Source organism: Pelobates fuscus, chromosome 1 (genome assembly GCF_036172605.1).
Source record: "Pelobates fuscus isolate aPelFus1 chromosome 1, aPelFus1.pri, whole genome shotgun sequence".
Classification (NCBI taxonomy): Eukaryota; Metazoa; Chordata; class Amphibia; order Anura; family Pelobatidae; genus Pelobates; species Pelobates fuscus.
The window spans coordinates 422,444,251-422,466,683 of NC_086317.1; the positions used below are offsets into that span (position 1 = coordinate 422,444,251).

Here is a 22,433-nt window from a genome sequence, read left to right on the forward strand (position 1 = left end):
GAGTTCGAATACTAAAATGATTACCTAGAAGGCAACCACACCCCACATTTGTGATTGGCTATCACTTAGAGGAATTTCCCCTTTAAAAAGTTAAGACAAGGGAAGAGTCAAGAATTCAAAGATTGAAGAGAGAGACATTACAACACTCTCGGGAGATTCAGGGAGATTCAAGATTGAGGAGAGAGATCCAGGCAGAATCGGACACTCAGAAAATCAAGACACTCCATGCAGAGAAAGAGACCCATGACACTTAGCTACCTGGGAACATCTGATGAGAAAATATCTACTTAACTGGTAAATATACAGGCATTTAATTAATTAATTTAAATTAATTAAATTAATAGCATGATATATGACTGGATAAATCATGATTAGATTTCATATTTAGAAATCTTAATTATTAAAGAATATATATATGGTTATAGCATCCTATCTGCAGCTGGGATTAACATAGCCATTAATGTATTTGTGTGATTAATATCACGTTAGCATATCATGACCATTTATCCAGCTGTATTGATTGGCTCTAAAAAAAGGTAAAATATCTATTTAGACAAATTAATTAAAATATCAGCTTATGTAACATAGTAAGATTTCTCATTGGATGCAAGGAAATGATTAAAGACTATGACTATTTAAATATTATTTTTATTTAAAATCACACAAGAGTAGATCTTAAATCCCTAGAAGAGGTCTAGCCAGCATTGCAAGGGTTATTTCTAAACTGCCAGCAGAAAGTCTTTATGGCTTTATTGCCTTACGCTACACGCTAAAGAATTCTCTGTCTCCCAGTGAAACTTTCACATTCTCTCTGTGAAGCCTATCGTAAATCAATCTTGACACCTAATGCTTTAGATTTTAAACTACGTCTTAGTCATTAGGAAATGTTTGTTTTAAATTACCATATTGTATTGCATATTATGTTATGCTGAAATTCCATTGATTATTATCATGCATGTTACTTATATTATTATCATTTGAATATAAAAATAAATAAATTATCTATTTTTATAACAATTTGTGATATTAATTATGTGATATACCGTAAATTTCATTTAACATGATAACGATTAGGGATCTGAGAATTGAAATAGTGGGCAATTTCTCATCTGTTTACTATTATTATCCCATAAATATCCCCACAACACTCACAGACATATACACTGACATATACTGACAGAAATACTAACACACACAGACACATACACTGGCAGACATACTGACACACACACACACATACACTGACAGATATACTGATGATGTGGGATTATTAAAAATCTTTATTGTACTTGCATTGAATTATTGCACTAACTCCATTTTAACTTCATACTGTGACAATCCTCCATTTTGTCCTCCTAACCTGACTTCTTCAATCCTCCATTTTGTCCTCATAACCTAACTTGTTCATTTTAAAACCACCTTACATGACAGAATTTCCCAGCACATCTAATACAATAGACAAAGACTGTATTTTCTATAGAGACATGATTAACACAGGAATTGCTGACTTTTCCTTAACTTGCAACATAGTATAATTTGAAGGCCATGAGAACACAGTAGTAATGAAATGTTCTATTCATAAGAGACCTTGCACCTGGCCACGAGGCCTGAGATCACTGACCGTGTAAAATGACGCTCAAGACCCCCCCACCCGTGTCCAGAACAATCCCACCTCTCCTCTTGGTGGGTGGGCACGGGACTAACCACTTAATTTTTGAGCCAATTAGTAATATTGATAGGAGGACACTAATCCCGATGTGGCGAAACCGACCTCGCCACGTGTCCTTGGAGGGGGCTGATTGCCCGCCTCTTGCCTTTGGACTATGGACCAGACTTTATGGGAATGTGATACCCCAGATAGCCATACCATGGAGCCTATTCATATAATGAAAGACTATGGGAAAGACTTTAGCTCCATGGCAATTGTACTGTGTGAGTAGGATCTGCGCGCTATTCGGTAGTTTTGTGCGTGCAGATCCCAGCTATCTGGGGATAGGTGAAATGTCTGTGTGTTATGTGTAAATGTGACTTTATGTATTTTAAAGTGTTTTATGTCGTTTTGCAACCATGTGGTTAATGGAGTCTGCCTTTAGTCCTGGGTAATTGGATTACTTCTCCAATTAACTCCAGGGCAGAAGGGAGGAAACCAGGGTGCATTGTGGGGATGTTTTTCTGCCAGCCAGAAAGGAACAAAAGATACTTTTAGTAACTTTTGAACCCCTGGTCGGATTCATGCCATTTTTTAATATGTTGTTCCCCTGAATGGATTGATTGTGGATATGTATTTTTATGTGAATGTGATGTATGGTTTTAAAGTTATGAAAGTTGTGTAAAAGTATATTTTACACTGTATGCATAATGGGATTATGTGTCACACTAAGGGGAGGGGATGTGTGGGAGGTAACATCTATGTCATTGGTTCTTTTATGCCTCCCCCTGGGTGTGGCCTGTATGTGTGAGTTGGAAATAAAAGCCAGGCTGGATGAGCCAGTCCAGAGTTCCTGTTTTACCCTCAAAGTGATGTGTCGTCTCATTATTGGGGGAAGGATTTATTGTATGCTGTTCCAGTTGACTGCTAGGAGTACAAACCTATTCGTATGGTTCCTATTCAATGGTCTACAGCATTCATACGCTTGGGAGAATTTAAAGGTTTCTCGGATTCGGTGATTATGGTGTCTGCCAGAGTGCTTGGAGTCCTCAGGAAGCACTAGGAGCATCCATTAACGGAGGTACCAAGTCGGGGTGCCAGGCGATCCGTTACATTGGTGGCAAGCGGTGGGATGGCGTCCTAGTGTGAGGTAAAGCAGCTCAGAGACACTGGTTGGATTTACAAATTGAGGGCAACGCTAGCAGTCGTGCAGCGCCCCTGGGAGCAGACAAGTATGGAAGGTTCTGGCTCTGGAGATGATTGGCTGGCCGAGGTGAGGCAGCGAGTGGCCGAGTATGGGGATGATATACCCATGGAGACACGCCGGGTGATCTGGAACCAGGTCATGGCCGAGCGAAACACAAGGCTGGACCGAGAATTCCGGTTGGCAAAAGAGAGGAAGTATGCTCAGCAGCAGGAGCGTTACAGCAGCCGAGTAGAGGCTGCATCCGAGGAGGTTAGCCGTCTTTCCCTGAGGCGGCAGGAGGAACCCGAAGTGGGGGTCCTCATAGACTGGTCCTGTGAGGAACCACAACAGGCAGGTAGAGATGGGACCAAGGTCTCTCCACCGGGCCCACCGGGATGCTGGGCAGCCGGCCCAGATCCCCAGCAGCAGCCAGAGTTGCCAGGTGGGGAAGCAGGTGGCCCTTACTCACAAATGTTGAGGGGCCTCACGGATTGGTCCTGGGAAGACCCACAGATGGCAGGTGGAGATGGGACTGCGGTCTCTCTACCGGCCCTACAGGGATGCTGGGCAGTCGGCCCAGATCCCCAGCGGCAGTGTGCGTTACAGGGAGCTGAAGGTGTCGTTCTTGCTCTCCAGCGGCAGTCTACGGTGCAGGGAGAGGAGCCTGTTATCCCCTCTCCCCAGTGGCTGAAGGTGTGTAAGGGAGAGGAGTTTGTTATTCCCTCTCCCCAGCGGCAGCTTAGCACACCAAGGGGAGACAGTAAGCCCCACACCAGCGCAGATGGGACCGTGGTCTCTGCGCCCAAGTTACAGGGAGCTGAAGGAGCCGTCCTCCCTCCCCAGCGGCAGTGTGATTTGTTGGGAATTGGGAGCCCGGTCTCCATTCCCCAGCGGCAGAGTATCCAGCAGGGAATAGAGAGCCCAGCCCCCTTTCCCCCACAGCAGGACTCTGTGCTGGGAGGAGAGACAGTCGGTCTCCCTCCGCAGAGACGGGAAGTATGCATGGGAGAGGAGATTGTTACCACCTCTCCCCAGCGGCGGATCATTAATGTACAGGGAATAGAGAGCCCAGTCTCCATTCCCCAGCGGCAGAGTGTTCTAATGGGAGAGGAGCTGGTTACCACCTCTCCCCAGCAGCAGCTTAATGTACCAGGGGGAGACTGTAAGCCCCACACCTGTGCAGATGGGACCGTGGTCTCTGCACTTCCAGCACAGGGGGTAGGGACGGTCGGTCCTGCCCCCCCACAACAGGGCTGTTTAGCCGAAGGGGAGACAGTCTGTCTCCAGCAGCAGAGCTGTGTAACTAAAGGGGAGACAGTCGGTCTCCAGGAGCAGAGTTGTGTAACTCAAGGGGAGACAGTCGGTCTCCAGCAGCAGAGCGGTGTAACTCAAGGGGAGACAGTCGGTCTCCAGCAGCAGAGCGGTGTATTTAAAGGGGAGACAGTCTGTCTCCAGCAGCAGAGCTGTGTAACTAAAGGGGAGACAGTCGGTCTCCAGCAGCAGAGCTGTGTAACTCAAGGGGAGACAGTCGGTCTCCAGCAGCAGAGCGGTGTAACTCAAGGGGAGACAGTCGGTCTCCAGCAGCAGAGCGGTGTATTTAAAGGGGAGACAGTCGGTCTCCAGCAACCAGGCTCCAACCAGACTACTCCCGTGGTAGTGCTGGCAACAGGACAGAGTACCGCTGGTCTCTGCCCCCTCAGCAACCTACCAAGGCAGCCTACCAGTCCCCCACACAGCCGTGGTGAGGCACCTGAACCTGGACAAGATTCTCCCTCACCCAGGTGTAGTAACTGTTATTGTGGGTGGGCTGCTCTGCTGTTTCTGTCTTGTGGGTGGGCTGCTGGACTAACAAGGGCACTGACCGGCAGGAGGTCAAGTACCCTGTTAGTCTGGGGGGTAAAGGGGAGAAGTGTGGCGAAACCGACCTCGCCACGTGTCCTTGGAGGGGGCTGATTGCCCGCCTCTTGCCTTTGGACTATGGACCAGACTTTATGGGAATGTGATACCCCAGATAGCCATACCATGGAGCCTATTCATATAATGAAAGACTATGGGAAAGACTTTAGCTCCATGGCAATTGTACTGTGTGAGTAGGATCTGCGCGCTATTCGGTAGTTTTGTGCGTGCAGATCCCAGCTATCTGGGGATAGGTGAAATGTCTGTGTGTTATGTGTAAATGTGACTTTATGTATTTTAAAGTGTTTTATGTCGTTTTGCAACCATGTGGTTAATGGAGTCTGCCTTTAGTCCTGGGTAATTGGATTACTTCTCCAATTAACTCCAGGGCAGAAGGGAGGAAACCAGGGTGCATTGTGGGGATGTTTTTCTGCCAGCCAGAAAGGAACAAAAGATACTTTTAGTAACTTTTGAACCCCTGGTCGGATTCATGCCATTTTTTAATATGTTGTTCCCCTGAATGGATTGATTGTGGATATGTATTTTTATGTGAATGTGATGTATGGTTTTAAAGTTATGAAAGTTGTGTAAAAGTATATTTTACACTGTATGCATAATGGGATTATGTGTCACACTAAGGGGAGGGGATGTGTGGGAGGTAACATCTATGTCATTGGTTCTTTTATGCCTCCCCCTGGGTGTGGCCTGTATGTGTGAGTTGGAAATAAAAGCCAGGCTGGATGAGCCAGTCCAGAGTTCCTGTTTTACCCTCAAAGTGATGTGTCGTCTCATTATTGGGGGAAGGATTTATTGTATGCTGTTCCAGTTGACTGCTAGGAGTACAAACCTATTCGTATGGTTCCTATTCAATGGTCTACAGCATTCATACGCTTGGGAGAATTTAAAGGTTTCTCGGATTCGGTGATTATGGTGTCTGCCAGAGTGCTTGGAGTCCTCAGGAAGCACTAGGAGCATCCATTAACGGAGGTACCAAGTCGGGGTGCCAGGCGATCCGTTACACCCGACACTTAACAATTAATCCAATTAATGATGTTTATTTGCTGATATTCTAATAATCAATGATGACGCAAAATGCCTCTTAAAAGGGCCTGCGCGCCCGCTTTTTAATCACTTGCCAATAAATTTTCTCGAAGTTATTTTAACCTGAACTCCGTGTGTCAGACTTAATTACTTCAGCGTATATACGCAATTCAATTTTACTAATTTGGACAGGAACAGATAGACATTTAAACATTTTGGTTTACTGCTAAAAAGTACCATAACAACTTGGCGCCCAACGTGGGGCATCGGGCTATGTCCGGCCGGTGAGCCGTCCTAAGGAAGACAAGGGTGGACGGAGGAATCCAGGGGGAAGGAAAGGAGATTGATCACCTCCAGGTACACGGTAGAGACTTCTGCAGAGCCACCGGTATGTTCCGGCCCCTTTGATTGACCCGTCCACGTGTCTGTGACTGCTTCCCGGGAGGACATCAAAGACAGGTAATATCTTGCCCGGTGCCTCGTTACCCACTTGTTTACCTGCATTTTAGTCTATCTGTTGCCTGGGTGTGTTTGAATTGTTTGCCTGTTTCCCCATTTTGAGATAAAGGGGGGGTGGACCTGCGGGGGATTTGCCTGGGGTTCTCTGTCTTGCTTGTTTTCCCCTTTTTGGGATAAAGGGGGGTGGACCTGAGGGGATTTGCCTGGGTCTTCAGTTTGTTAGTCTATCTGTTTGTATTTTACCCCTTTTGGGATAAAGGGGGGTGGACCTGAGGGGATTTGCAAGGGTCTTCTGTTGCCTGTTTTACAGCCTAGCTAGCTTTTTGGTAACCCACAGCTTCGGCTGAGGGGAGTCCGGTTTTGGTAACCCACAGCTTCGGCTGGGGGGAGTCCGGTTTTGGTAACCCACAGCTTCGGCTGGGGGGAGTCCGGTTTTGGTAACCCACAGCTTCGGCTGGGGGGAGTCCGGTTTTGGTAACCCACAGCTTCGGCTGGGGGGAGTCCGGTTTTGGTAACCCACAGCTTCGGCTGGGGGGAGTCCGGTTTTCTTTGGTAACCACAACCCTGAGCGCTGGGGCTGGTGGAATTCCAGTTTTCTGTTTATTTGTGAGGGGGGCTTAGTCTTGTGGCAGGGGACTCTGTTTCCTGGGGGAATTCAAGTGGGCATTGCTTGTTTTCCGCATCACGTGGTAGTGAGACTTATAAGTGGGTTTTATAGGGGCACTACGGGAGTGAGGATAGAGGTGGCCACATTCTTGTGGGCTACTGTGCAGAGGGAGGCTGACGGAACTCGGACCGGTGTCAGTTGTTTTCCGTGGCCGCTGGTAGTGAGACTTACGAAAGTTGTTCTCCGAGCGGAGACACTACGGGGTTGAGGGAGGTGACTTTGGAGTAAGCACACGAGTAAAGGAAAGGAATTACTGTTGATTTCATTTGAACTGTGATGCATGCACTGTATTTCAACTGTATTGTTGTCTTGTTTGTTTAATGAGGAGTCTCATGAACTCCTGTGTCTGTCTCTAAGGATTTTCCTTGCCTTTCATCTTTTCTACACTTCCTATATTGTTATACTATCCACTCCCATTTCTCTTAAAAGAGAAGTGATTGGTCACACACTTCTCACCTCGCTCCAATCCGTGTCTACCACCCCGGGTAGGCGGATTCAGTGACTGGTCTACGTTTTGGGAAGACGCACCTGAGAAAGTCCCACGGTCCTCGGGTGGCAGTCGAGCATTGTAGACGTTCCTGTTCAATTTTCCTTCTCTCTCTCTATATCTAGGACGCTGGTATAGGGGTAAAGGGACTATGGGACAGGATTTAGATAAGCCCAGTAAGGGCTGGTTAGCATGTGATTTAGTAGAGAACAGAGAGGGTGAGGAGATGGTTAAAGGTGTTGAAAGGATTGCAAAAGTATGTAAAATTGCTGTACCGACATGTGGAAGATTACAACCAGAAAGTTGGCGCAAGTTATTGACAGAAATGAAAGGCAAGCTTACAGATAATGATTTATTAAAGACTGCTGAAGCATGGTACAGAGTAGCGAAGGCTATTCAGTTAGAAGGTTGGGTTGAGGAAGAGATAAATCACAAAGGTGTGAAATTGTTTGTGTATCATAAGAATTGTGTTGCTGGGGTTTACCCTCAGCCAGCGCCCCAAAATGGCGCCCAGGGGATGTCTATCCCCAAGGTTCAGTCAGCAGTAGGTGATAGCCAGCTGACTATGTTCCCCACTCCCAATCCTCCCGAATCCCATCCCATCACCTCCCCTGTCTGCCCGGTCCTGAATTCTGATGGATCTTTCTTTACCCCTTCCCCATCATCCTCATCCATCCCCACGCTACCTTCCATGCCTAATCCTAACATTTCATCTGCCATCTCCTCCCTGCAATCCCTCTCCGTAGCTAATCCCCTCCCATCAGCATCCGCCCAACTAACTACCCCTCCCTCCCTTGCTCCGACTCCTCCTTCTGCACCCATCCCTACCAATCCCGTCCTGTCTCCTCCCATAACCGGCTCCACCCCAGTCCAATACCCTACCTCCTTAAATGTAACTACCCACCCTACTCTTCTGCCCTCCCCTGCCTGGCCCTACCCCTTCCCATATCCCATGGCCCTGCCCTACCCCGGTTACCCTCCCTTTCCCCAAGCCACTCCCCAGGTTCCGGTCATGCCCAGTCCGGCTCAGTCTGCCCCGGATGTACCCATATCAAACATGGCCGCCACTTCCTCCATTAATCCTAATGCAACTCCTTTTCCCGCCTCCAATATGGCGGCCCCCAGTTCAGCCCTAATGCCGGTAATCCCCGGTGACTACCTGTCCCCAGGTTATGACTCGCTAGCCACCCCTGCATCTGGGGCTCCTTCCCATCCTCCGATCCTTTCACCTCACGCGGGCCCTGCACCACGTAAGAGAGCCAACATCATAGAATTCGATGACGAAGAGGAGGACAGGGTATCCCATGTCTCATCGGAGGTCGCTGCGGGAGCCCCAACTCATCGTTCTATCGATGATCCCTTCGGCCACAAGGGTCGGGGAGAACGGGCCCCTCCTAAGTATGTTGCTTTTAACCCCACTCAAGCTAGTGCTTTAATGAAATCACTCCCTGACCCAGAAAAGCAACCTATGCCCTTTTACCGAGGGGTAGTTCAAATTCAAAAGACTTATTCCGCCGCATGGCGTGATTTACTGAGTATTTGTGCCATTAAAGCAGGGGATGCATACTGGCCAAGCATGGCCCGACACCTCAGTACAGATCTACTCAGCAGTGACGTTGATTACCCCTCCGGAGTAACTTTTTGCAACCAATTAAGAGAATGGGCTAAGGATAAACTTGCAGATCAGGCTGCTGGCCTTACTGATGTTATACAAGATAAAGGAGAATCAGTGGAAAGGTTTCATGCAAGACTGTACCAAATGTTCACAGATTTGGGGTTTGATCTTACTGACAAGATTCATTCACAAATGCTGTCCGGTGCTTTTGTCCAAGGTGTTAAAGACTCAATACGCAAGGGAATTATTGCTGCCCGCCCTGAATATAAGGTTGTTCCCCTGGATACTTTACTCCTAGTTGCTAGGGGCCTAGAGTCTGCCCAGACCCCCAGAAGGCCAAGCTCTGCTCCTCTTATGGTGGCACGCACTACCCCTATTCCCAAGGGTACCAGACCAGAGGATGGTGTTTGTTTTAATTGCAAGGCCAAAGGGCATTTTAAAAGTGATTGCCCGGAACCCAAGAGAGAGCCAAGAAAGCCATCCAGGCCTGCCCCGGCCCCCAAGGCCGAGAAGGAGGTTCCGATAATTGAGGAACCAGATGATTAGGAAATTGGCAAGCCTGTGTCATTAACCCCTGTTATGGCAGTGTCTACAGGGGATAAGGGGGGGCCACTTGCTACAGTGACTTTACCCATTGAGGGCCAACCAACCACATTTCTTGTTGACACAGGTGCAGCCCGTAGTGTTCTGAGAGAACAAGACCTGCCAGACCCATCTTTCCTGTCCAATATTGATGTCTCTTGTGTTGGAGTGGATGGCCAGCCAAGACACAGCCCTTTAACAACTCCACTACGAGTTGGCTCTAGCCTGCTTGCTTGTTTTGTGGTATCCTCCACTTGCCCAATTAACCTGTTAGGTGCTGATGTTCTCTCACGCCTGCAAGCATCCATCACCTTCACCCCAGATGGGCAGATAGAAATGTCTACACCTCTATCTGAATCAGACACCTCAGCCTTGTGCTCCTTGCCTCTGATGCTGCATTTGGAAAAGCCCCGTGAGAAAGCAGCAGAATTAAGGTCCAATTTCCCAGAGGTATTAAAAACACAGGTGCCCGCCAGGTTATGGTCCTCAGGCCCAGAGGACATAGGTCACCTAAATGTTCCCCCTGTGGTGGTAAAGCTTATTCCAGGAGCTAAGTTACCAAGAAAGCCACAATATCCATTAAAACCAGCACAGGCTGCTGCCATTTCTATCCACATCAAGGCACTCCTGGAGAAGGGTGCCCTGGTGAAATGTAAATCTGAATGCAACACCCCATTATTCCCTGTGAAAAAGAAAACTCCAAAAGGTGAGCCTGAGAAGTACAGGATGGTTCAGGATCTCCGTGCTGTCAATGAAGCTACCGTCCTGGACACCCCTCTTGTACCAAATCCCCATACTCTGCTCTCTGGAGTCCCACCATCTGCAAAATTTTTCACAGTCATTGACCTGGCCAATGCCTTTTTCAGTGTCCCACTGGACCCTTCCTGTCAATACCTGTTTGCTTTCACTCATGAGATGCAACAGTATACCTGGACTGTCATGCCCCAAGGGGCACAAAATTCTCCAAGTCAATTTGCAAAGGCCATGGGTACCATCCTTGACCCATGGCAAATTGAGCACCCAGAAGTTGTTTTGCTCCAGTATGTGGATGATTTACTGCTCTGTGGAGATGATATACCCACTACTGAAAAGTGTTCAATTAGCCTTCTTTCCTATTTGGCAGAACAAGGATGCAAAGCTTCACTCATCAAGCTGCAATTCTGCCAACCTTCAGTGATTTTCCTTGGACATTGTCTATCTCAAGGCACCAGACATCTTACTCGGGACCGGGTAAGAGCCGTACTGGACATTCCACCTCCAAGGACTTCAAAGTCTCTTCATGCCTTCCTAGGCCTCATTTCCTACTGCAGAGCATGGATCCCAGAAGCCTCTCTGCTTATGCAACCTCTCTATGATGCTCTTAAGTCTGACCCATTCTGTTTGACCAATGAAGCTCTGGACAATTTCAATGCTCTCAAACGTGCCATTGCTTCTGCTCCTGCCCTGGGCCTACCTGATTACACCAAACCTTTCAAATTATTTGTCTCCGAAAGACAAGGCCATGCAACAGGAGTTCTCACCCAAACTAATGACTTAAGAGGCCGCCAGAGGCCTATTGGATATTTCTCATGTCAACTGGACATTGTGGCCAGAGGGACTCCTTCCTGTCTCAGGGCTGTTTTTGCTGCAAGAGAGCTCATAGAAAGAACCTCAGACCTGGTCCTTGGCCACCCTCTGGTTGTTTTGGCCCCTCATGACATTTCTGCCATCATCAACCAAGTCCAGCTCAAGCACGTGTCTCCAGCCAGACACCTACGCCTACAGTGCCATCTTCTTCTGCCTGACAACATTTCCATCCAAAGATGTCAAGTTCTTAACCCGTCCACTCTTCTTCCACTCCCTGAGGGGGGTATTTATTATGGATTTATCACGGATGAAACCTACATTTACCTGCTCTGTGGATGTATCAAGAAAGTCATGCATCCACATTTGACATTTTATGAAGATGAGACACCTCTTTGTGAAGGCCCGGATTACGCCTTCTGTACCATGTGGTACAAGCCAAACATTACTCCTGAACCTTGCTATGAAGATGAGCTTTACCACTGGACTGATGTAAAGCTCACTGCTCAAGATTTCTATTGTGACTCTGAAGGCAATAGCATGGTCTTGGTCCAACTACCTCAACAACTCAACTACCTCTACCGCCATTGGGATACTGCTATCCCACATATTTTTGTTACCAAATTGAAGACAAGGTCATGGAATGATCTTGGGCCCATGGCGAAGCTATGGGCCACCATGGATGAAGAACAGCTACAGGAAAATGGTATTGTCAAATACCCAACAACTGACCTTCTGGAAGCATGGCCACGCCACTTCCTAGAAAAAGAATTTCAAGATCTGGTCATAGTGAATGATTATGACCCTGAAACACCTCATGACTGTTTTGAACAGATGAAAATGGAGACAGTGCACCTACCAACTGTGCATGAGAATCCATTACCAGATCCAGATTTCACCCTGTTTGTGGACGGTTCAAGATATGCTGATGAAGAAGGAAGATATCATACAGGATATGCCGTAACCACAACAGATGAAGTTATCAAATCATCATCCTTACCGCCAGCAATGTCTGCGCAAGAAGCTGAATTACAGGCTCTGACTTCAGCATGCAAAATTTCCGAAGGAAAACGTGCCAACATCTATACAGATTCAAGATATGCTCTGGGCGTGGCACATGACTTCGGCCTAATTTGGAAGACAAGAGGATTTCTTACCACCGCCGGTACACCAGTCAAGCATAGTACTGCAATCAAGGAGCTAATGGATGCCCTCCTACTCCCTAAAGAAGTGGCCGTTTTGAAGGTAAAAGCCCATGGGAAATTGGATACAGATGAAGCAAAGGGCAACCATTTGGCTGATCAGGCTGCTAAGCTAGCAGCCAGGGATCTGCAGGAAGTGGATGAAGAAGTGTCCGGACAAGAAGAAGAAGAAGTCCCTATTTTTGCTCTGCAAACTCTTCCTACTGATTTGCGAATTTTGCGAGAACAGCAAGCTGCAGTCACTCCTGAAGAAATCCAGAAATGGAAAAAGAAAGGAGCTGTCCAAAAGGACGGAATATATTACAACAACTTCAAATTTTGTCTTCCCAGAAATTTATATCCAGCAGTTGTCCAATGGGCACATGGGCCTGCACACCTGTCAAAAGAATTGATGGCCGCCCTCATACAGAAGTATTATGAAGCACCTGGAATTACAACATTGATCAATAGCTTCTGCAAGGCCTGTGTCATTTGTGCAAAATGCAATCCAGGAAAACCAATCAAGGTGCCTGCAAAACACCTGGCAAAGCCCATGTACCCCTTCCAGCGAATTCAAATTGACCACATCCAAATGCCCAAGAGTGGGCCCCATGAATATGCACTAGTCATAGTGGACATGTTCTCAGGATGGCCAGAGGCCTACCCAGTGGCCAATATCACTGCAAAAACAACCGCAAGACGCCTACTTACAGAGATAGTATGTAGGTTCGGACTCCCAGAAGTCATTGAAAGTGATCAAGGCCCAGCTTTCACAGCAACAGTGACTAAAGAAATTTGGACTGCTCTAGGGGTGACTCTAGCCTTCCACACCCCTTACCACCCACAAAGTAGTGGTAAAGTAGAGCGCATGAATGGCACTCTAAAAGCCAGAATGTTAAAAATGTCACAAGAAACAAAAATGCCCTGGCCAGAAAGCCTGTCAATAGCTTTATTTAGTGTTAGGCACACACCTAGAGGGAAGCATTCACTGTCCCCATATGAGATTTTATTTGGGACCTCACCCAGACTAGGTTGTTATTATCCGCAGCAGTTACAGCTCCAATCAGATGTTTTAGTAGACTATGTAACTGAACTTGCAAGTGCCTTAAACAAAATACATGCCCAAGTTTTCTCTTCAATTCCAGATCCCGATTTGGATACAGGTACCCATAACCTGCTTCCCGGAGATTGGGTTCTGGTCAAGAAGTTTGTGCGGAAAAATACCCTGGAACCAAGATTTGACGGTCCATTCCAAGTTCTCCTGATTACCGCAACCTCCGTCAAACTGGCCGGTAGGCCAAATAGGATCCACGCTTCCCACTGCAAGAAGTCCCCTGCCCCAGAGGAAGCCGATACCGCACAAGCATGTACCTCTGGTACACCTTCTCCTTAATTAGCCTCATAAAGGCCCAGCAAGTAGCCATCACCAAAGATATTAGTGGGTATACCTTCTGGTACAATTCATCATGCACCCATGTGGCTACTTATACCTTTGATTACTGTGATATTGTAGAATGCCCATTTCCCACATCACAAATCCAGAGTATCTATAGAGATATCCCTCATTCAAAAGCCCCATATGTTTGTGTAGTTGACAAGCAATGGGGGCACAATTGTAACCATTGGGGGGCGGCGGGATGGAATGCCGGGCCTGCCTGGGGTTACAAACCAAAAAGTGCCTTATCTAAAGTAGATGATCATGGTAGATCCCTTCTCCAGAGAATGACTTTGAGAAAGCCTGGGGGGGGGTACACCAATGAAATTAATCCTTAACATTGAGCATCCAAGCCCAACAGATGCAGACCAGTATGTGATGGGAATGTATTGGAAAAAGGGTTCCTACCGTAAATTAGGGCATTTCTACCTCAAAGATATGTGTAACTCCTCTGAGTGGCAAGGGGCCACCCATATGGTCCCTAACCCATTAAAACCTCATATCCAGACCTTTCAAGACATGATGGCCATTGCTAACCCCACCTTTGAAGATACCATGGCCGCTGAAACAGGTTTTAATGATGTAAATTTATGGTTAGAATGGATGAAATATAATGCTAATAAGCATAACAAGACCGCATGCTATGTGTGTGGCGGTGCCCGGCCTCACCTGGGTACTGTGCCTTTAATCCTGCCAGTAGATATAGAAGAATGTGTTTTAAGCCTTTTTGCCTATCACTATGATTTTAACAGGTCCATATGTATAGCATGGACAAAGGAGTATCCTCTCCTAACCAAGGATGTCAAACCCCCAGATGGTATTACCGTGTATAAAGGTAATTACACTTGTTATGCTAATTATGATGGAATTGGTAAATTCTTGGGTAACTTCTCTAAAGGGTATTGTGCTACCTATGATGTGGAATTATTAAAAATTATTATTGTACTTGTATTGAATTATTGTACTAACTCCATTTTAACCTTATATTGTGACAATCCTCCATTTTGTCCTCCTAACCTGACTTCTTCAAATCCTCCATTTTGTCCTCATGACTTAACTTGTTCATTTTAAAACTACATTACGTGACTGAACTTCTCAACCCAATTAATATAGTAGACAAAGACTGTGTTTTCCTACAAGGACAAATGCCAGGAGGTGCTGGGTACTCCTTAAGACTTGCTGGCTACTCCTTAGAACTTGTAAGATAGTATAGTTTGAAGGCCACAGAACACAGTAGTAATGAAATGTTCTATTCATAAGAGACCTTGCACCTGGACATGAAGTCTGATATTATTGACCGTGTAAAATGACGCTTAGGACCCCCTTATCCCCCCCGTGTCCAGAATAATCCCACCTCTGATGGGTGGGCACGGGACTAACCTCTTAATTTTACGAACCAATAGGTAAGACACTAACCCCGTCACTTAACAATTAATCCAATTGATGATGTTTATTTGCTGATATTCTAATAATCAATGATGACGCAAAATGCCTCTTAAAAGGGCCTGCGCGCCCGCTTTTTCTTCACTTGCCAATAAACTTTCTCGAAGTTATTTTAACCTGAACCTTGCGTGTCAGACTTAATTACTTCAGCGTATATACGCAATTTAATTTTACTGATTTGGACAGGAACAGATAGACATTTGAACATTTTGGTTTACTTTCAAAAAGTACCATAACACCTACAGAAATGTCTCTATGAACTTGTTGCAGTTTCACACCAGGTCATTAGGGGATATTTACTGGTTGTGTGGGGATTTACAGCTAAGATCCAGAATGGACAAAGAGTGGTGGGGGGAGTGTACTCTGGCTAAAGCCATTATGCCTATACATATCATCTCTGACACACACCTCGTCACCCATGAGTCCAGGCACACTAAGGTTAAGCGTGATGCCCAAGTGAAAGGAAGTTTTGATCCTCATGTTTATATTGATGCCATTGGAGTGCCTAGGGGGGTGCCCAATGAGTTTAAAGCAAGAGATGAAGTTGCTGCAGGATTTGAATCACTTTTTGCCATAGTTACCACAAACAAGAATTTAAATTGGATAAATTACATTTATTATAATCAACAGCGTTTTGTTAATTATACCAGAGACGCCCTCCAGGGGTTGGCCGAACAGTTGCAGGCCACATCCCAAATGGCTTTCCAGAATAGAATGGCCCTAGATATGATCTTAGCCGAAAAAGGAGGGGTTTGTAAAATTTTGCCCGACACCATGACATGTTGTACCTATATCCCAGAAAACACAGGCCCTAATGGTAAAGTTACATTAGCCATAGAGAAATTAAATGACCTGTCTGAAGAGTTAAAAAGGAATTCTGGGATAAAAGATCCCTGGGAAAGATGGTTTGGTTGGATGACAGGATGGCGAAAGGCTTTAATGCATATTGGTATGGCTATACTAATTTTTCTTTTTATCTTTGCTCTTCTCTTTTGTTGTATCCTCCCATGTCTGAGAAAATCCCTCATGAAGACTGTTGACCAAGCGGCACCCACTTTCACCCATCTCGAAGTTGATGACCAAGATTTCCAAGACATCAACTCACCCTGTCTGCCGCTGCAAACAATCTCTTTTGTTGATAAAGTGCAGGAATTCTAGGAAGGGACTAGCTTAGGGACAGCATCTGTCAGTGAATGGTAAAGGCCCCGTGTGGAGAAGTGGTGGGTTAGCTGCCATGGGACACCCATGGGTGTGAAGTGTTCGAGAGCCATACTGACGGATGAGTTAGCCTATCAGGGTCAGATCTAGGGACAGTCTTGCACTTTGCATTAACACCTAGCTAGCGGCCACGGGGTTTCTGTGCCTTTGGGTTAACACGTCTTCCTGGTACTAACTTAATAAAGTTTTTATCTCTTAGAATCTAACATTTCATAGGGGGGACTGATGTGGGATTATTAAAAATCTTTATTGTACTTGCATTGAATTATTGCACTAACTCCATTTTAACTTCATACTGTGACAATCCTCCATTTTGTCCTCCTAACCTGACTTCTTCAATCCTCCATTTTGTCCTCATAACCTAACTTGTTCATTTTAAAACCACCTTACATGACAGAATTTCCCAGCACATCTAATACAATAGACAAAGACTGTATTTTCTATAAAGACATGATTAACACAGGAATTGCTGACTTTTCCTTAACTTGCAACATAGTATAATTTGAAGGCCATGAGAACACAGTAGTAATGAAATGTTCTATTCATAAGAGACCTTGCACCTGGCCACGAGGCCTGAGATCACTGACCGTGTAAAATGACGCTCAAGACCCCCTTGTCCCCACCCGTGTCCAGAACAATCCCACCTCTCCTCTTGGTGGGTGGGCACGGGACTAACCACTTAATTTTTGAGCCAATTAGTAATATTGATAGGAGGACACTAATCCCGACACTTAACAATTAATCCAATTAATGATGTTTATTTGCTGATATTCTAATAATCAATGATGACGCAAAATGCCTCTTAAAAGGGCCTGCGCGCCCGCTTTTTAATCACTTGCCAATAAATTTTCTCGAAGTTATTTTAACCTGAACTCCGTGTGTCAGACTTAATTACTTCAGCGTATATACGCAATTCAATTTTACTAATTTGGACAGGAACAGATAGACATTTAAACATTTTGGTTTACTGCTAAAAAGTACCATAACACTGACACACACATAGAAACACTGACACACAGACATATACACTGACAGACATACTGACACACACAGAGACACATACACTGACAGACAAACTAACACAGTCACAGACATATACACTGACAGTCATACTGACACACACACATACACTGACAGACATACTGACACACACTGAAACACACACAGACACTGACAGGCATACTGACACACATACAGACATATACACTGACAGACATACTGACACACACAGACACATACACTGACAGACAAACTAACACACTCACAGACAAAAATACTGACAGACATACTGACACACATACATACTGACACATACAATGACACACACACTGAAACACACACAGACACTGACAGGCATACTGACACAAATACAGACATATACACTGACACACAGACTTATACACTGACAGACATACTGACATACAGACAGAGATACTGATACACACACGCTGACAGACATACTGACACACACACGGACACCCATGCAAAATTTAATTTTTTTTTAAACCCACCCTCTAGTTTCCTACCTGGTCCAGTGTGGTGCCTGAGTTTGTTGGGAGTGAGGGTCTGGCTCTCCAGCCCCCCTCCGCCCTCCCGTGCGGCTCTGTTATCTCTCTGCAAGGAAGTTACTTGCGGCTGTCACTTCCTCCCAGCACTGCCAAAAAGCAAGGGGGCCCAGTTGCACTGTTAAAGGGCCCACAGCGCCGACGTCACTCCATCCCTATACTTCCTCGCCAGCACTAGCAGTACCGGCTAGTTATTTACGATAGCAACCACCGCTCATGCACTGTGGTTGCTATTGGTGGAGAGCAGAGGGACTTCCTGCAGGAGGTCTCTTCTGCTCTCCCGGTCTCTCAATTCCTCAGCATTGAGTGTCTGCCAAGGAAATGATCGACAGATGGGAGAAAATTTTATTTTTAAATAGGATTTTCTTTGGTTAAACTGTTTTTTTCTTCCTATCTATATATTTGCTAGCACAATGCATAGATGGAATTTGAAGCTCCTTAGAAAGAGCTAAAGTAGTTTAACCAATGACAGGTTCCTCCCCACAGTGAAAGTGCACTTTATTTATTTATTTAAAGAAATGAATGCAGTTAGAGACGTATCTATTAAAATCAGTTATCTGACATTATCTGCAAAGCACAGACCACCAGTGACTATCCCAGCAGGGCCAACTGTGAAATATATATATACTACAAAGTTGATTCCTCTATCATAAAAGTTTTTCATGAACAGACTTGATTCAGGTATTTTGGCACAATATTTGCAACAGGAATCCTGCCTCCAGCAACTATATAGTTTAGAACAGAGGAACAAACAACACCTCTGCATGCAATCTCCATCACAAATTTCTAAGACTCGCCACAGAACACCAAACCTTCCAATTATATCTCACAGAATGCTGGGCTTAATTCACTACTCTCAAAGCAATGGAATCGCCTGGCTTCTAAACTCAAAACAAAATAAATTCACCCCAAAACACCTTATATCATTGGACTGACAAGTGAAAGAATGACAAATCTAGCTAAAATGGACAATGGTTTTGCCACTTTCTAAAAAAAAAAAAACATACACTCTCACCGGAGGTGGCATCACTTCAGTCAGTGAAATCATAGCCTTCCTTTAGGAAGTATTTTTCCCTTAAGTCTCTGACTATCAAGCTACACAGTAATTTTCTTCTATTACTGTTGTAGAAACCTTGAATATTATAAGTGCTCTTCCTAAGCATGGGGCACCTGGCCCAGGCAGGTTCTCCAACTTTGATAATAGTATGCTCACTTCAGAAATAGCCCCACGAAAAAAAACCATCCTCTTTAATAAAAAAAACAAAAAACAAAGATAATTTCCAAAGAAAATGTTAGAGCCCAATATTAATACTCTAAACACTATTAATGCCAGAGATATGTATCTGCTCAATGCAGATAGTGAACTCTGTTGTAAAATTGTGACAAGCGCCTGGTGAACTCCAGAAAAGAATTCAAAATGGTAGCAAACAATTTGACTACTTACACTGGGGAGGTGCAAGGGATTTCTGGCACTATAACCAATACAGGGCGCTGTAGTAGTTATGGTCAGAGTTGTCCGCAAAAAAAACAGGGCAAAACCATTATATATGTATATAGCCATAATATTTCATAGGTACTATTTGAACTCATTAAAGCACTTGAAGCACCATAACACTGGTAGAAATTACTCTACTACTTTATTTTATTTTTTTAGAATGGTTTAGCTTTGTCTCCATCTAGTGGCAATACCAAAGATTGTATTCACTTACCCTTTTACCCTTTTTGTCAATATACTATATTAAAAGTTAAGTTTTAAATTATTCTCTAACCATACTGCTGGGTCAAGAGCTAGTCCCTCTCTTCTTATTACTTTATTATGCAGGTTCATGCCCTGCTCTTTCAGCCCTACTGAACTTATATATCATTCTCCCACCCTCCTCTTGATTATATTTACAAATAATTTTATTTTAAAAATATATATAGTCGGGGGGCGGGGCCGGACCGCCGAGCTGGACGGTCGCAAACAGGAGAAGCTCCTGCAACAAACCAATAATCCAACCACTACAACATGCTTTGATCACCTTAACCCCTTAAGGACCAAACTTCTGAAATAAAAGGGAATCATGACATGTCACACATGTTATGTGTCCTTAAGGGGTTAATTAGACCGACAACGATGGCACCCGGAGCAAGGGGGCCGCTGGGTCCAGGGAGAGACTGGCTTCCTAAGCTGCAGTCCCCTGGGGGAGAAACTCTAGTGGCCAACACTGGGGCCTTCACCTGCGGTGAGCGGGGCGGACGGCCTCTGCCACACTATCCTGCTCCACGGACCCCAACCTGAGGTGCAATCCCGAGCGGATCCGGCCCTGCTTCCCCCCCTATGGGCCGGGGGGGTGATCCTCACCCTGAGACCCCAACCGAGAAATCACAACTGCGGCTGGGGGGACCCGAGCGCTGTACCTAAAATGGCGGGCACCATGTGCTCAGGAGGTGGGGAGGAGACCTGCTACCTCCACGCGATCACGACTCACGACTCACAAAGCAGCTCCTGACTTACGACCCTACAATAAAGTGAGGCGGAGAAACATTCACCGGTCCCCGGGGCCATCTGAACCGAAATCAAGCTGCCCAATCAACCCACGCGAAGAGAGAACAGCGGCGGCACTGAGGAATGGAAGTGCCGCACGGCACCCACCCCCACCAGGGATCTCTGAGCGAGAGGCAAGGCGGGACACTGGAGCGGTGTAACAAGCGAGTGGAATGCCTTTGGGGCACCATGAGCGTGTCTTTTAAACCTATATGCACAATAAAATAAAGAATAAAAAAAAAAATATATATATATATATATATATATATATAGTCTGCTTACTATCTGTATAAATCAGTGATATACCAACAAAAAAAAAAAACAACACCAACATTGCTTCTGATAGAGTGGAGGCATTCAGAGCCTCTGTTAGGTGCTTAGTTCACAATACAAATCAAACAAATAGAGGCTGCGCAAAATGTTGCTATGTGCACACAAACAGACACATACATACACACACAGATACATACAGAGACACACACACATGCAGTCTGTATGTGTGTGTCTGTATGTGTGTGTGCGTCTCTATGCATGTCTGTCTGTGTGTATGTCTGTATGTATGTGTCTGTGTGTGTGTATGTATGTTTTTGTATGACACAGACACATACATACAGAGACACATACATACAGACACACACACATACATAGACATACACATACATACACACATACACATACAAAGTGTTTAAGTCACCCTCCTGTTTCCTACCTTTTGCAGGAGGGTGACTTCCCTGGGACCGCGGTATGTACACCGCTGCACACAGATACGCACACTGTGTATGTATGTGTGTGTATCTGCCAGTGTGTGTATCTGTGTGTCAGTGTGTATAGTGTATAGTGCAAAACTGTAAACATCACATCAATATGTGTACATAAACTGCATATCCACAAAAAAGTATGAAATAAATGCACATTGTATATACCAGACAAAGGTTCTTGAGCACATATACATGATTACATTGAATACTTGCAATATAATGGAGCTATTCTATATTTGCTATATTTATTCAGGGCGTATATATTTTAGATTTATTACATATAAAAAATATTTATTACAAAAATCAACTTGTTAGGCATTGGGAAAGTGTGTCTACTGTGTGTCTACTGTAAGTCTGTTTGTCTCTTCGTAACAATCAGGAGAAGATTAAAAACAAGATTCATTCGATGCAAGTGTGGGTCATGGAAACTGGTGCAGGCCCAGATAAGGCGGACTGCCACTCCTATCAAGCTTTGATAAACTTGTTCTGCCCATCCTAGCTGTGCGATTACTATAAAATGAATTTCTAGAACTTTTTGCCAAGCATGAGTTACCGTAGAAAATGTGAAGCAATCAGATTTTCAAGTATGAAGTACGTTCTGAGGCAACGTTCTAAACGTGAAGAAATCCAACGTTCCCGCGGACTGTTCCACCATTAGAACGTTTCCTCAGAACCGATTCTCTCACTCTCACCATGCATTTGTAATGAGCAATAACGGTATCGTCCGGTAGTTTCAGGAGTTCTCCGCTGTCCTTATTCCGCTCCCGGTCGTGACAGAAATGACATGCTGCTTCCATCGTGCTGGGAGACTTGGCACAGATTGACAGATTTATAATACTCGGTTCCTCAGCTGCTTCCTCGTGTTTCATGAAATTGTTCACTTTCGATTCCTGTTATGTTTTCAGATTGCTCCAGGCGGGGCTTTGCAGTGCTGTATATTCTTATGGTGAGAGTGACATTTGTTGGACCAGCCTTAAAGAGGATCTGTCATTTGTTTAGGGGCCAAAGATGCTCGGGTTAATGTTGTGGATCTGTCATTTGTTTAGGGGCCAAAGATGCTCGGGTTAATGTTGTAACAGATCCGATGTAAGGGTTATATTGAATTAATTGTTTATTTTTAGTAACACATATGTGGTCTTAGTTTTTTGTACACCAGTATGTA

The 22,433-nt window shown here is 45.2% G+C and overlaps 1 protein-coding gene across 3 annotated transcripts in view; it reads right to left on the reverse strand.

Moving 5' to 3' along the window:
• Positions 1 to 22,133, reverse strand: part of LOC134570713 (uncharacterized) — a 124,567-nt gene extending 102,434 nt beyond the window's left edge. For all 3 annotated transcript variants that reach the window (XM_063428669.1, XM_063428678.1, XM_063428660.1), the window contains exon 1: positions 21,964 to 22,133. In XM_063428669.1, the coding sequence (XP_063284739.1) occupies positions 21,964 to 22,068 (105 nt within the window). In that variant the 5' untranslated portion in view covers positions 22,069 to 22,133. The remainder of the gene's footprint in view (positions 1 to 21,963) is intronic.
• Positions 22,134 to 22,433: the final 300 nt, after the last annotated feature.